The sequence below is a fragment of the Carya illinoinensis genome, chromosome 10 (assembly GCF_018687715.1).
Source record: "Carya illinoinensis cultivar Pawnee chromosome 10, C.illinoinensisPawnee_v1, whole genome shotgun sequence".
NCBI classification, from domain to species: domain Eukaryota; kingdom Viridiplantae; phylum Streptophyta; class Magnoliopsida; order Fagales; family Juglandaceae; genus Carya; species Carya illinoinensis.
The window spans coordinates 3,042,778-3,054,304 of record NC_056761.1 but is presented as its reverse complement, the minus strand read 5'-3'; the positions used below and the strand labels follow the sequence as shown (position 1 = coordinate 3,054,304).

The 11,527-nt window shown below is 36.4% G+C and overlaps 2 protein-coding genes across 5 annotated transcripts; one reads left to right on the top strand and one right to left on the bottom strand.

The window, feature by feature from the left end:
- The first annotated feature begins 237 nt into the window (after nucleotides 1-237).
- LOC122279554 (1-acyl-sn-glycerol-3-phosphate acyltransferase 2) lies at nucleotides 238-6,477 on the top strand. Of its 3 annotated transcripts, none has more exons than XM_043090251.1 (12): nucleotides 238-448; nucleotides 1,153-1,275; nucleotides 1,771-1,810; nucleotides 1,916-1,989; nucleotides 2,419-2,478; nucleotides 3,145-3,222; nucleotides 3,386-3,544; nucleotides 4,009-4,134; nucleotides 5,019-5,111; nucleotides 5,292-5,378; nucleotides 5,512-5,770; nucleotides 6,259-6,477. In XM_043090251.1, exons 1-11 carry the CDS (start codon nucleotides 368-370, stop codon nucleotides 5,743-5,745), a joined length of 1,155 nt encoding a protein of 384 aa, XP_042946185.1. In that variant the 5' UTR covers nucleotides 238-367; the 3' UTR covers nucleotides 5,746-5,770; nucleotides 6,259-6,477. The 3 variants fall into 3 exon arrangements, with proteins under 3 accessions (XP_042946185.1, XP_042946184.1, XP_042946182.1); XM_043090250.1 differs by having other exon boundaries at nucleotides 5,512-5,774; XM_043090248.1 differs by lacking the exon at nucleotides 6,259-6,477 and having other exon boundaries at nucleotides 5,512-5,979.
- A 231-nt stretch (nucleotides 6,478-6,708) lies between these two features.
- Nucleotides 6,709-10,998, bottom strand: LOC122279556 (target of rapamycin complex subunit LST8). Of its 2 annotated transcripts, none has more exons than XM_043090253.1 (11): nucleotides 10,835-10,998; nucleotides 10,558-10,671; nucleotides 10,101-10,202; nucleotides 9,830-9,942; nucleotides 9,651-9,720; nucleotides 8,890-8,967; nucleotides 8,047-8,163; nucleotides 7,833-7,927; nucleotides 7,611-7,702; nucleotides 7,430-7,489; nucleotides 6,709-7,155 (listed from the first exon to the last, which is right to left on the bottom strand). In XM_043090253.1, exons 2-11 carry the CDS (start codon nucleotides 10,663-10,665, stop codon nucleotides 7,028-7,030), a joined length of 963 nt encoding a protein of 320 aa, XP_042946187.1. In that variant the 5' UTR covers nucleotides 10,666-10,671; nucleotides 10,835-10,998; the 3' UTR covers nucleotides 6,709-7,027. The 2 variants fall into 2 exon arrangements, with proteins under 2 accessions (XP_042946187.1, XP_042946188.1); XM_043090254.1 differs by having other exon boundaries at nucleotides 7,611-7,690.
- Nucleotides 10,999-11,527: the final 529 nt, after the last annotated feature.

Sequence of the window (11,527 nt, the reverse complement as noted above, 5' to 3'; positions counted from 1 at the left end):
ATTTTTCTTTATTTTTAAAAATAATTATTGTTACAGCAAATATATATTAAATATGGAATAAATAGCTATGGATTTCAACCGTCCTGATGAGATCTGCATATGGTTTTTCAATTTTATCGGTAATTATTAGATAATTACGAGTTATAAATATATAATATTTTCAGTAACTAATATTAATTTTACGCCAAAAAAAGAAAAAAACAATTTATTCTCTATTAGAAAAGGAAAGAGAATCAAATCATTTCTACGGTTTTCTCCCTCTCTGTCTCTGTCTCTCTCTCTCTCATCAAATATATACGCTCTGTACTTGTTCTCTGTGAATCTCCGTGCCTCAGTGAGTGAGTGGTGGTGTTGGGGGGGTTTGGGCATGGCGATTGCAGCGGCAGCTGTCATCGTCCCACTGGGCATCCTCTTCTTCGTGTCGGGCCTCGTCGTCAATCTCGTTCAGGTATTCCTTTCTGAATTGGCTTCGATTTGATTTTCGTCAAGTTCTTCGACCTTGGTAGTCTCTAATCTGGAAATTCGTTCGATTCTTCGGTTTTGCTTCGTTTTGGAGGGTTTGGGCTTTTCGTTTCTTGCTTTTTACATTATTATTTTTTGATTTCATTTGTTGCTCGTTCGAGGTAGGGTTCAGTGTCCTTGTAGGTCTTTTCTTTTCAATTTCATTTTCATTTGAGCCTCTCTCTCTCTCTCTCTCTCTCTCTCTCTCTCTCTCTCTCTCTCTCATATGCAATGACTATAGACTTGCTTCACTTCTCTTGTTCTTTGTTTTTTTTCTTAGAAACTGGCGGGGAAGACGCAAGAGATGAAATGTTGAATATTTGACATTCCTTTACATCCAGCAAACAAAGCCCACTACACACTTGAGCTTATTAAAACTATTCCTCTTGTTTTTTTTCCAGGAATATATAACTAGCATTTAAAGCTCGTTTCACACTTTGTTGTTTTCTTTTTCGCTGTTTTTATTTTTATTTTGCTTCAATTGACAGAATGGTTGTGCTAATTTTTTTCTCTCTCGATGAGTGCACCCAGTTTCTTTTTATTTTCTCCGCTTACTTTCTTTGGTCATTTTCTTTGTGATGGAAGGAGGGGGTTCAGTTAGGAACGCACTTGAATCAGTTAATGAAACGAATGGTTCAATCTTCTTTTCAGGCAATTTGCTTCGTCCTTATTCGGCCACTGTCCAAGAGTACGTACAGAAGGATTAACAGAGTGGTCGCAGAATTGTTATGGCTGGAGCTTGTATGGCTCGTCGATTGGTGGGCAGGAGTTAAGGTGTCCATCACCTTCCTTATAATTTAATTTTATTGATCTTACATCTATTTTAGACTTTCAGTTAATTTATAATAAATTCATAAGAGTAATACCATTTACTCATTCATGGCATGGTTCTAGATGATACAAAGTGATTATTGAAGATCTTTTGTAATATACATTTTAATAGCTGCTCGTAACACGCCCGCACGAATAGTAAATTTTCATATGAAAATGTGTTCATGATAGTACAATGAGCAGAGTGAGTTCTAATTCTTAATCTTGAAACTGCTTTCATGCTAATAGAATTGAATACTTAATGGAAAAGTGTAATCCCTTTTCTTTATATTTCTACCCGACATACTTTTCTAAAGAGATTTGGATAATAAGATAACCTGCTATGATGGAACCTAATTGGTAACATGAAAGGTATTCCTCATGAATGTGGATTTATGGTTTACTTTGTTGGAGCATCTGGAAAATTAAATCTTGATCACTGAACCCTTGTGGCTGCAGATCCAAGTGTATGCAGACCATGAAACCTTTCAATTAATGGGTAAGGATAAAACTCTTGTTGAGTGAGACCCTTGGTGCTTGGTATTTCTGTACCAAAAACTTCCTAGTAGCTTACCAATATGAACATGTTGTGATCCTTTTGCAGGTAAGGAACATGCACTCGTTCTATCCAATCACAAGAGTGACATTGATTGGCTCATTGGATGGGTTCTAGCTCAGGTGCATGATTTATATGCTGCGACTCTAATCATATGCATGCTTTTGCGTACTACCAGTGCATTTTTGTATAATGTGGGCTTTACTTCATGAGTGCTCATTGATAGTCAACATGCACTTGTCACTTTTATGTACTTATACATACTCGATAAGCAACATCTAGCATAGAACCATATTTATATGCATGTATACCTATCTATGTAGGGAATTTGTAATGGTTATCAGTTATGTTATTACTTATTCATTCACTTCACATTCTTTCTTTATTTTTTTGTATTTTGTTATTACTTGTCAAGCCACACAAACCTACATATCATTCAAATGTGCATCTTAGTACAATCTATCATACTGTTTTATGTGAAAACTAGTAATATCGATCTCAATGGTTATGTGTTATGCCACTAATAGATTGTTGAAATTAATTTATGACAGAGATCAGGTTGCCTTGGCAGCACGTTAGCTGTAATGAAGAAATCGTCGAAAACCCTTCCGGTAGGTTTCTGCCTTGAAAATTCAGCGTGTGAGCTTGAGATGAAATTTGCTGAGTCTGAAGTTCAGCTTAAATTTATTTGTTTGTTTTTATTGGCACTGGGTGTTTGGAACAAATTCAACCATTCAAGAAATTGTTTGCACCTAAGGGTTCCTGGAGGTAGCATGCCACCAAGATCAAGGCTTTTACTACTTGAGCCAACTCCTAGGGGTTAAAGTTCAGCTTAAATTTATGATTGATTTTTGTATTGAAATTACATTCTAACTCATTAGATGAACATGATAGTAAAAATATTGGAAATACTTTAACGAGTTAAAATTGGACTACCATTGTTAATTGTTACTCTTGTACTTTGTTTACTGGTCAAAAAAAAAAAAAAAAAATTGTTACTCTTGTACCATCAACAGGCATGATAACTTAGGGAATTCAGATGCTATACAACATACATGACTCTATGTCCTAATGGGAGGGAAGTGGGAAGCAAAGGTTCCCGGCATTAATCTAGGAAAGGGAATGTGGTTTTCTCTCTTTTCTATGTCTCTTCTCTGTTTTCTTATTCCTCTTTACGTGTCATCCAGCAAAGGCATTCTTATTGGCCTTGTTTTGAGCAGAGTGTTTTACACGTTTACTTATATATCAAGGATCAAGTCCGTATACAATTTATGCAGGTCATAGGTTGGTCAATGTGGTTTTCTGAGTATCTTTTTCTGGAAAGAAGCTGGGCCAAGGATGAAAGCACGTTAAAGGTACGTGTGTATAATTGAGTTTCTACTTACACAGGCACACAAAAACTCAATATACAAACATTTCCCCACTCATTTTTAAATGCATACATCTTTCTTTCATTGTGTTTGTGTGTCTGATTGCAATACCCCTTTGATCTCATTTGCATCTTGTGGGTTTCTGCAGTTAGGTCTTCAACGGTTAAAGGACTATCCTCAGCCCTTCTGGTTGGCTCTGTTTGTAGAGGGAACTCGCTTCACGCAAGCAAAGCTTTTAGCAGCGCAGGAATATGCAGCCTCATCAGGGTTGCCCATTCCTCGTAATGTTTTGATTCCTCGTACTAAGGTCAGATTCTCATTGCACCTTTTTTTTTTTTAACTTTTTGAAAATTAATTTTTTCTTCTCTTCCTTTGACTTACGGTACATCATCATCTACCATCCACTGTATAGCGATACCCCCTTAACTTTGCCCCACTTTTAAGTCCCCCATAAAAAAGGAAAACAACTGAACTGATTACTAAGTTTTTTGAAAACCAGATGGTTTCTTAAGAAAAGAAGTGGAACCAGAATCCCAGATGATAACTAGTATAAAAAGGATACTGAATATTTATTTTGTCCCTTTATAATTCCTCTTTAATTCCACTTCTACTATGAAGTTTGTACTTGTAGCATCATAATTCTGTTTTATTTTTTTTATAGATGGGATCAATGTTAGTCTTCAAACTTAATGGATTTGTTCTTGTAACTTGTACATTTGCATGGCCACATCCCTCATATGGTCTCTTTAATATCCATTGTCTTGCTTTCAGGGATTTGTTTCAGCTGTAAGTCATATGCGATCATTTGTTCCGGCCATTTATGATATAACAGTGGCTATTCCTAAAAGTTCCCCTCCACCTACAATGCTCAGACTCTTTAAAGGGCAGCCTTCTGTGGTAAGCAAACTGAAGTAGAGATTTTTCTTTTTTTCTTTTCGTTTTGTATTTGTAAAACCACATAACATAATTTTTTCGATGGGTGATAAATTAAAACCACATAACATAATTCGTATTCTTCTTGTAAACAAGTGAGTTTGAATGTTGCCTTTTGCATTCATGCTAGGTATATTTGTTTTATTTTATCTACAGCATTCTAGTATGTCATATTTGGACCTGGAACTTGATGTATAACTTTGCATTTCAATTAGTTCATTTTTGTGAGGCTGCAGATTTTCTACTGACATTTGATTACCCTCTGTTGAAGCCTTTTCGAACTATCTATATTGTTTTGGGGCGTTTTTTATGCCTCAATAGCACATTGTTTATGGCAAAGAATGTAATAACAGTTTTGAAGTGGAGAGGTTTCTGATTTTTTCAAATTCTCTCATGTTTTCTTGTTAAAATGAATGAGCATATCGGTTCAGGTGCAAGTCTGGAACTGTCAGTTATTGTTATGACTAGGAGTAAAATAAAGCATTATTACCACTACTACTAGTCCTATGGCAAGAAACCATTCAATAGCACATTGTTTATGGCAAAGATTGGGGAAAGAAGAATACTAAGAGACAAGGATAGAGAGGATTGGAGATTGATAAAGGACAGTAGAGAGGAGATAAGATCTAACCCTAGAGAAGAACCAGCAGAGAGAGAGAGAGAGAGAGAGAGAGAGAGAGAGAGAGAGAGAGAGAGAGAGAGAGAGCATAAGCTTCCACATTTTCCTCAAATATTAGTACTTTTCTGTTGCTAAATTTTGCTGTTAAGATTCAAGAAGCTTTTGCAATGCTTCACTATATTTGGTTGGTTCATGTAATGAAAACCACGCATGGCTGACTCCACTGCAGATGCACGTGCATGTTAAACGGCATTTGATGAAAGACATGCCTGAAACAGAGGATGCTATTTCACAATGGTGCAAAGATTTGTTTGTCGCCAAGGTGCATACTATGCTTTCTTTTGTGTTCTGTTAATGTGGTATCACAATTATGCAAATATGAAATGTTTATTATGGAGAGACTATTCTTGACGCCTAAATATACGGCTAATTTACCTGGTTGTGTGCAAAATACTTTTTAGTTTTCTTGTGCTTATCTGGGTGTTTGCTTTTGGCCAACCAGGATGCATTGTTGGATAAACATATTGCTGAGGACACCTTCAGTGATCAAGAATTGCAGGATACTGGTCGGCCAATAAAGTCTCTTTTGGTGAGATATTTGTTCTAACTAAACAGCTGATGCATGACTCCGTTTTAACCTGGGTGGTTTTTCGTTTTGCTGTTCTGGTGTTGCCAGGTTTATTTTCAGAATAACAGTAATTAACTCATTCATGCTCGAATAGGTTGTTACCTCTTGGGCCTGTCTGCTTATATTTGGGGCTCTGAAGTTCCTCCAATGGTCTTCACTTCTATACTCGTGGAAGGGCATTGCACTTTTGGCATTCGGTTTGGCCTTTGTTACTTTCCTTATGCACATCTTGATCCGGTTCTCGCAATCAGAGCGCTCCACCCCTTCCAAGATCGCTCCAGTGAAGCCCAAGAATATGGAAGAGCATCTGGCAGACAAACAGCACTAACTCACTGGATGAGCTTATCATACTCGTAGGTGTGTCTTACCTTTTGATACGTTTCCATTTTAATCCTCTAAGTAGTGTCTTTGTTTTTGTTTTTGTTTTGTCGAGTGTTTTTTTTTTTTTTTTTCCCAAATTTTTTGTATAACATGGTATGTATGAATACCAATTCATTATTCGACTGGTCAATTATGGTAATTCTGTGGAGTCGTGGACTCTCTAAGATGATTCTGGCACTCAGTTTTGACCTGCGACAATGTTTTTCCCTTTTTTTTTTTTTTTTTTTCTTTTTCCTGCTTGCTAAGCCCCATTTAGAAAGAAAGGTTTAATAACAACCCAGTATTGCGATATAATGTGTGTTGGGGGGGAGGGGCGGGAGGATAAAATAAAGAGAGGAGTAGAAGGATGTTGTCTCCGTTAAGCACCCTCAGTCTACTGTTTATTATTGTTAATTTTTTTAGAACAGCTACGCAGATGAAATTGGCAAATTGAGTCCTTAATCCTTATGTTATATTTCAGGCGGTATAACCAAAGGAAACCTTAATGGTTATGTTATGCACACTGCATCGTCACGTCATTTCAAGGCCCCTTGCATCCCTGTTGGACGTTACGGACGTCTTCCTTTTTCTATTTTTTGTTTATTATTCTTATTAATATTTTAACTAAATTTCACCAAATGTATTTTAAATATTGCACTGGAGAATTTCAAGTTTTATAATATCTAAAAGATTAACTGAACAGGGTGCAAATTGAAAGCAATTGATAATTTTGATTTTGATCACTTGAGGTGCAATAATTTCATCTTGTGGCATCATGGAGGTGGCTTCAAAAAGAAATTTAATCACACAGCATGCTACTCAGATAGGCGTTCATGTGATATCAGTCGACAGTCGTTTAATGAAAAAGTCCTTTGAAGACCTGGAAAATGATGAAACGAAAGAACGAAAAATAAATGTGCTGCAAACGTTATTAAGAAGTAAAATTCTGGTATATTATCCACAATAATAACATACGGCTGTCACAGTGGGCATGTCACAGTGGTACCACTTGTACCCATTTCAAATTGAGATTCTCTCAAATTATCTTATTCCAAGTGGATGGATCGCATTTGGAGAGAGATACATGCAACCCCCATAAAATTAAATGCTGTGTGAACCTCGAATGCCATGTATCTCTCCGAATCTAACCATTCACGAGCACACTGATCTTTTCATACAAGGAATACATGTTCATAATGGATGAAAATGTCATTGCCACATGCTCATGCGCACGAGAATGTACAGTGAATTTACGAGGGTGAGGGTTCAGCTCCATCATGTAGGGCACAGCAAACAGTTGCTTTGTGATGTCCCTGATACACCCTGATATCTTCGCCAGTTGACATGGACCAAAGTCTTGCTGTCGTATCCGAGGAAGCTACATGGATGAAGGATGGAGGTGCCAAAGTTAACTTTGATTATAATAAGGATATGGAGTAGGAGGAGCTCCTTGTTGCTTGATTCTAGAAAATGTATTTAATAGAGTTGTGTGCTAAATTAAATAGTTAGAATGAGAATTTTGTCTTAACCATGCCTGTAAAAAAATATTTAATAGCAATAGCCTAAACCCTACTAAAACCAATCAGCCTTGGAAAACAAAGGGAGTCTACAAGGCCCAAGAAGTCAAAACTAAGAGTTGCTAATACAAGTACCTGTTATAAGATAGGCACCATCTACGGAGAACACACAGTCCCAGACCCATCTTTGATGTCCTGGTAAGCACATGGGTAGCAAAATCATATCACCATGTAGGCTCAATAGCATCTATTGGGTCAATTTGTGACATGTAAGAAACACAGTAAGTATAACAGAAAGTTGAGATTTCATGAATACCTGTTAGAGTTTTCTCTAACGTGAAGCCATCAACATTCCATATCCTGACAGTATGGTCAGAAGATGCAGTTGCCAGATATCTAGAAAATGCACTGCCAGGGGAAATTAGCAAACATCTCATACGAGCAAGAATGCTAGGTATAAACAAAGGCAATTTGAAAAAGTGGACTCATTTGATGCTAAAAGAATAGAGAAAATGAAGATATGGATACAAGGAGTTGCCTCTGTGGTTCACAGAACTCAGGTGAAAGTAGGCACTTAAGTATATATCCCTTGTGTGCTTGCAGCTTATGAAGTGGCTCAAAGTTTGTCATAGTCTGCAAGAATATATTCCACATGGCATAAGTCAAACATGATATCAGAGTACTATAGACAATCAACTCCATCAACTCAAATGTGCTTTCTCATAAAATTTTCAAGTGCTTCAATGTGCTACCTGGGTCCCTCGCAATAAGCGCCAAACATAACATGTCCCATGATTATTTGCAGCGACGACCAAGCTCCCATCCCACATGACAGTGAGAGACCGTACAGCAGTATCTACCTCTGGCACCTATACAAACACCACAGAATGGAGATAATTTTAAGCACACCTCTTCTAAGCCACAGAGAGAGAGAGAGAGAGAGAGAGAGAGAGAGAGAGAGAGAGAGAGAGAGAGAGAGGATGGCAATGACATGCTAATGGCCTAAGCTTCAACGAGAGACATTTTTTGCCAAAAGCGTGTGGCTTCGATCCCCTCCCCAAATCCCCCAATATCAAAAAAAAAAAGAAAAAAGAAAAGAAAAGAGAGACATTTTTTTTAGGAGATTTTTTATTTTATTTTATGTGTTTTTGGTTTCCCTCTGACTTGTGCAAACAAAATCCTTTTTGGTTAGAGGACCATCTTACACATTCAATTACAAGAAAATATGTGAAGACCTAAAAATTGATTTCAGATGCTTTATCACAAAATCATGCTATAAATACAATTAGTAAGGTTTTATGACATGACGAGCTGAATCAGTTTCCCTCAATTCCAGGGCCTTAGAGCTTTCCCGCAACACAAAATTAGCTGTCCTGTGCTTTCGGGGCAGTTTTCAGTTAGAGGTCTCACAAGTCATATCTTTTCTGTTACTCTCATCAATAATAAAATATCTAACTTATTAAGAAATGAGTATCCTATGGTAAAAAATAACAGTCTGATATCTGTCACGAACAGAAAAAGTTCCAACATAAAAAATATGGCATACGGAATTTGCAGTCCTTATCCCAGAAAAAAAAAAAAACAACAAAGCATACCAATTCGCAGCTGCATGAATTTGCCGTTAAATCCCACACACGAATATTCCCATTTTGGTCTCCTGATATAAGTTCGGTCTGCAAGGCAAAATAAGTACAATTATATTAACAAGTTAGACAAACAACCAAAAGCACAATCATGAAGCATAGTAAACATAGGTAACTTATAATCACCAAATACTCAACCATCTAATTATTTTGCAATCATATTGTGTAATAATTTAATGATCCAAGCATTATGTATTATTGCAGCAGTCAAAACAAAAGCCATAAACCCTTCCTATGCTTATACTCACAAACTTTTTTTTGTCTATTTATTTATATTCAGCATAAACATACTGGATAAAATCCCTGGTGGAAGTAACAATTTTTTTTTTCATAAATCTATATTCAACGTGGACATACCAACAAAAGCACTGGTGAAAGAAATCTGATCTCTTCCTTTTTGGAGAAGTGACAAGTAGGGAAGGACAATTGACTTGTCTACCAAGGTTATTATTGGAAGATGCTACTATCCCAAACAACCCCATAAAAGAGCAAAATGCCAAGGGAACTTGCAAAATAACATATCCTTGCCACAAGATAACAAGGAAAGAGAAAAGCTAAGAGATTTAAACGACTGTATATGCACAACTTATTATGAAAATTCATGCTTTTGTTACGTTTCCCTCTCTTCTCAGCAGTATGTAGAACTAACAGCATTCCTATCCGAAGCAAATTTCAATGGCTGTAACTGAAGCTATTATATTTAACCAGTCAACCTGGTTTGGGTGGAGCACAACAGTGTTGACAGCTGCTCGGCTTTCATATTCCCTTTGACAACCTGGAGCCCTGCACTTGATCTAAAGAGTAAGTCTAAGTAATATAAAAAGGGCACACAAAAAAATAATAATAATAAACATAGACCAGAAACACGTTTGTTGGGGAAGGTATACTTTACCTCAAATCCCAAATCTTTACTGTGCCATCCTCAGAACCTGAATACATCCAATTTCCATCGCATTGAAACCCCACTGCCATCACATTATTAGTATGTGAATCATAGCTCATCACCTGTCATGAGTCAGAGAAAATAACCCACATCAGCCTATATAAGAACATATGAAAGTCTAGAAAACATGGTAAAAAAAAGAAAAAAGAAACCAGATGAAACTGTTCTTTTTTTCCCCTTATGATAAATAAAAACCAGAGTAGCCATGGGACACACATACTGGTTGAGGGCTGCTAGAGTTGACATCAAACAATCGAATGTGAGGATTACCAGCTGCAGCCAGGTAGCGTTTGTCTGGGGTTATCTCAAGCCGATTGACATGCTGTGTGTATCACACACGGTGAATCAGATCCATCACAAAAATTGAGAATCATCAGAAAATCTAATAAAAGACTGAAGGCCGACAAATAGTGTGGATGGAAACAAAGAAGATATTCGAGTTTATACTTTTTATTCTTTGGAATTATGACCTAAAACGTGAACAGAAATAATGATTCATTCTGAGTTTAATGTTTTACATATATTTCATAAAGCCGATCACTTCACTGTGTATGCCGTAGATTTACATAAGAAAAATGATCTCGAAGCTCAAGTAAGGTCATTTAAACAAAATATACGACCAAATCATGCGCAAAGAGCATTAAAGGAACAAAGAAACCGACGATTTAGGAACAAACCGAATCCGGGTATTGGATGGTACGGTAGCAACGGCCGCTTTTGGCCTCCCAAAACCGAATTGTGTGATCATAGCTCGCCGTTGCAAGTATCACAGACGGTTGGGTCATATCAATCTAATCAATATTAACACACTTATTAACTAAACATTAAATTAACCCGAAAAGATCAACAGATAATACGAAGGCATGAAAAAGTAAAAAACAAACTAAAAACCCCGTTTAATAATAGAGAAAGGAAAAAAGGAAGATGCTTTATGGGAAAGAAGGTAAAATTAACCTCTTGATGCAGTCAAACTTGTGGAATTAGGGTTTTAAGGGGTTTTGGCGAGCTGCAGAGAGAGAGAGAGAGAGAGGCATTATGGTTAGCATCTAGATCTCTGGGAAGGACAGTGGATCCTCCTGTCTTTGTTGCCAATTCTCTTACGAGTTGGGATTTTGGGCTGTTTCAATAGGAGAAACTGGACAACCTGAATGGGCTGTCTCACAGCCCAATAGTGTCTGCCTTTTTTTTTCCATGGTAATTTTCTGTTTCTTAACGAATGATAAAAGAAAAAATTATAATGCCAGTAGTTAAGAAAGTGAACATTAGTATATTAATGTATTTTATTTTAAATATTTAAATATATTAAAAAATATAAAAAGATAAAAGAAAAAAAAATTTAAAAATGACATTTAACTTTTAGGACACGCCCAGCGATCATGGGCGACAGAAGAGCACGACTAAAAAAAAAAAAAAAATTTAGCCTCAAAAACCATAGAAATAATATGAATTAGTATTTTTTTAAAAAAAAAAAAGGAATTTATTCTAAACTGTTTTCCTACTTTTAATGCACAAATGGACAAACTTCTAAAGATAAAATACTATGGAAGGTAAAAGAATAGTTCCAAGTAGGAAAAAAAAACCCTTTTATATTAATTTTTTGGGCTACTGATACTGTTTTTCCCTTTTTTTCTTTTGTTGTTATTCCCG

Coding starts and splice junctions, on each gene's coding strand:
- LOC122279556 (XM_043090253.1), bottom strand. CDS start 10,665: ATGACCCAACCGTCTGTGATACTTGCAACGGCGAGCTATGATCACACA. Junction 8,164..8,889: donor ATTCATGCAGCTGCGAATTG/GTATGCTTTGTT, acceptor GTGTTTGTATAG/GTGCCAGAGGTAGATACTGC. Junction 7,156..7,429: donor TGGTGCCTATCTTATAACAG/GTACTTGTATTA, acceptor TCATCCATGTAG/CTTCCTCGGATACGACAGCA.
- LOC122279554 (XM_043090251.1), top strand. CDS start 368: ATGGCGATTGCAGCGGCAGCTGTCATCGTCCCACTGGGCATCCTCTTC. Junction 1,990..2,418: donor TTGGATGGGTTCTAGCTCAG/GTGCATGATTTA, acceptor AATTTATGACAG/AGATCAGGTTGCCTTGGCAG. Junction 3,545..4,008: donor TTTTGATTCCTCGTACTAAG/GTCAGATTCTCA, acceptor TCTTGCTTTCAG/GGATTTGTTTCAGCTGTAAG.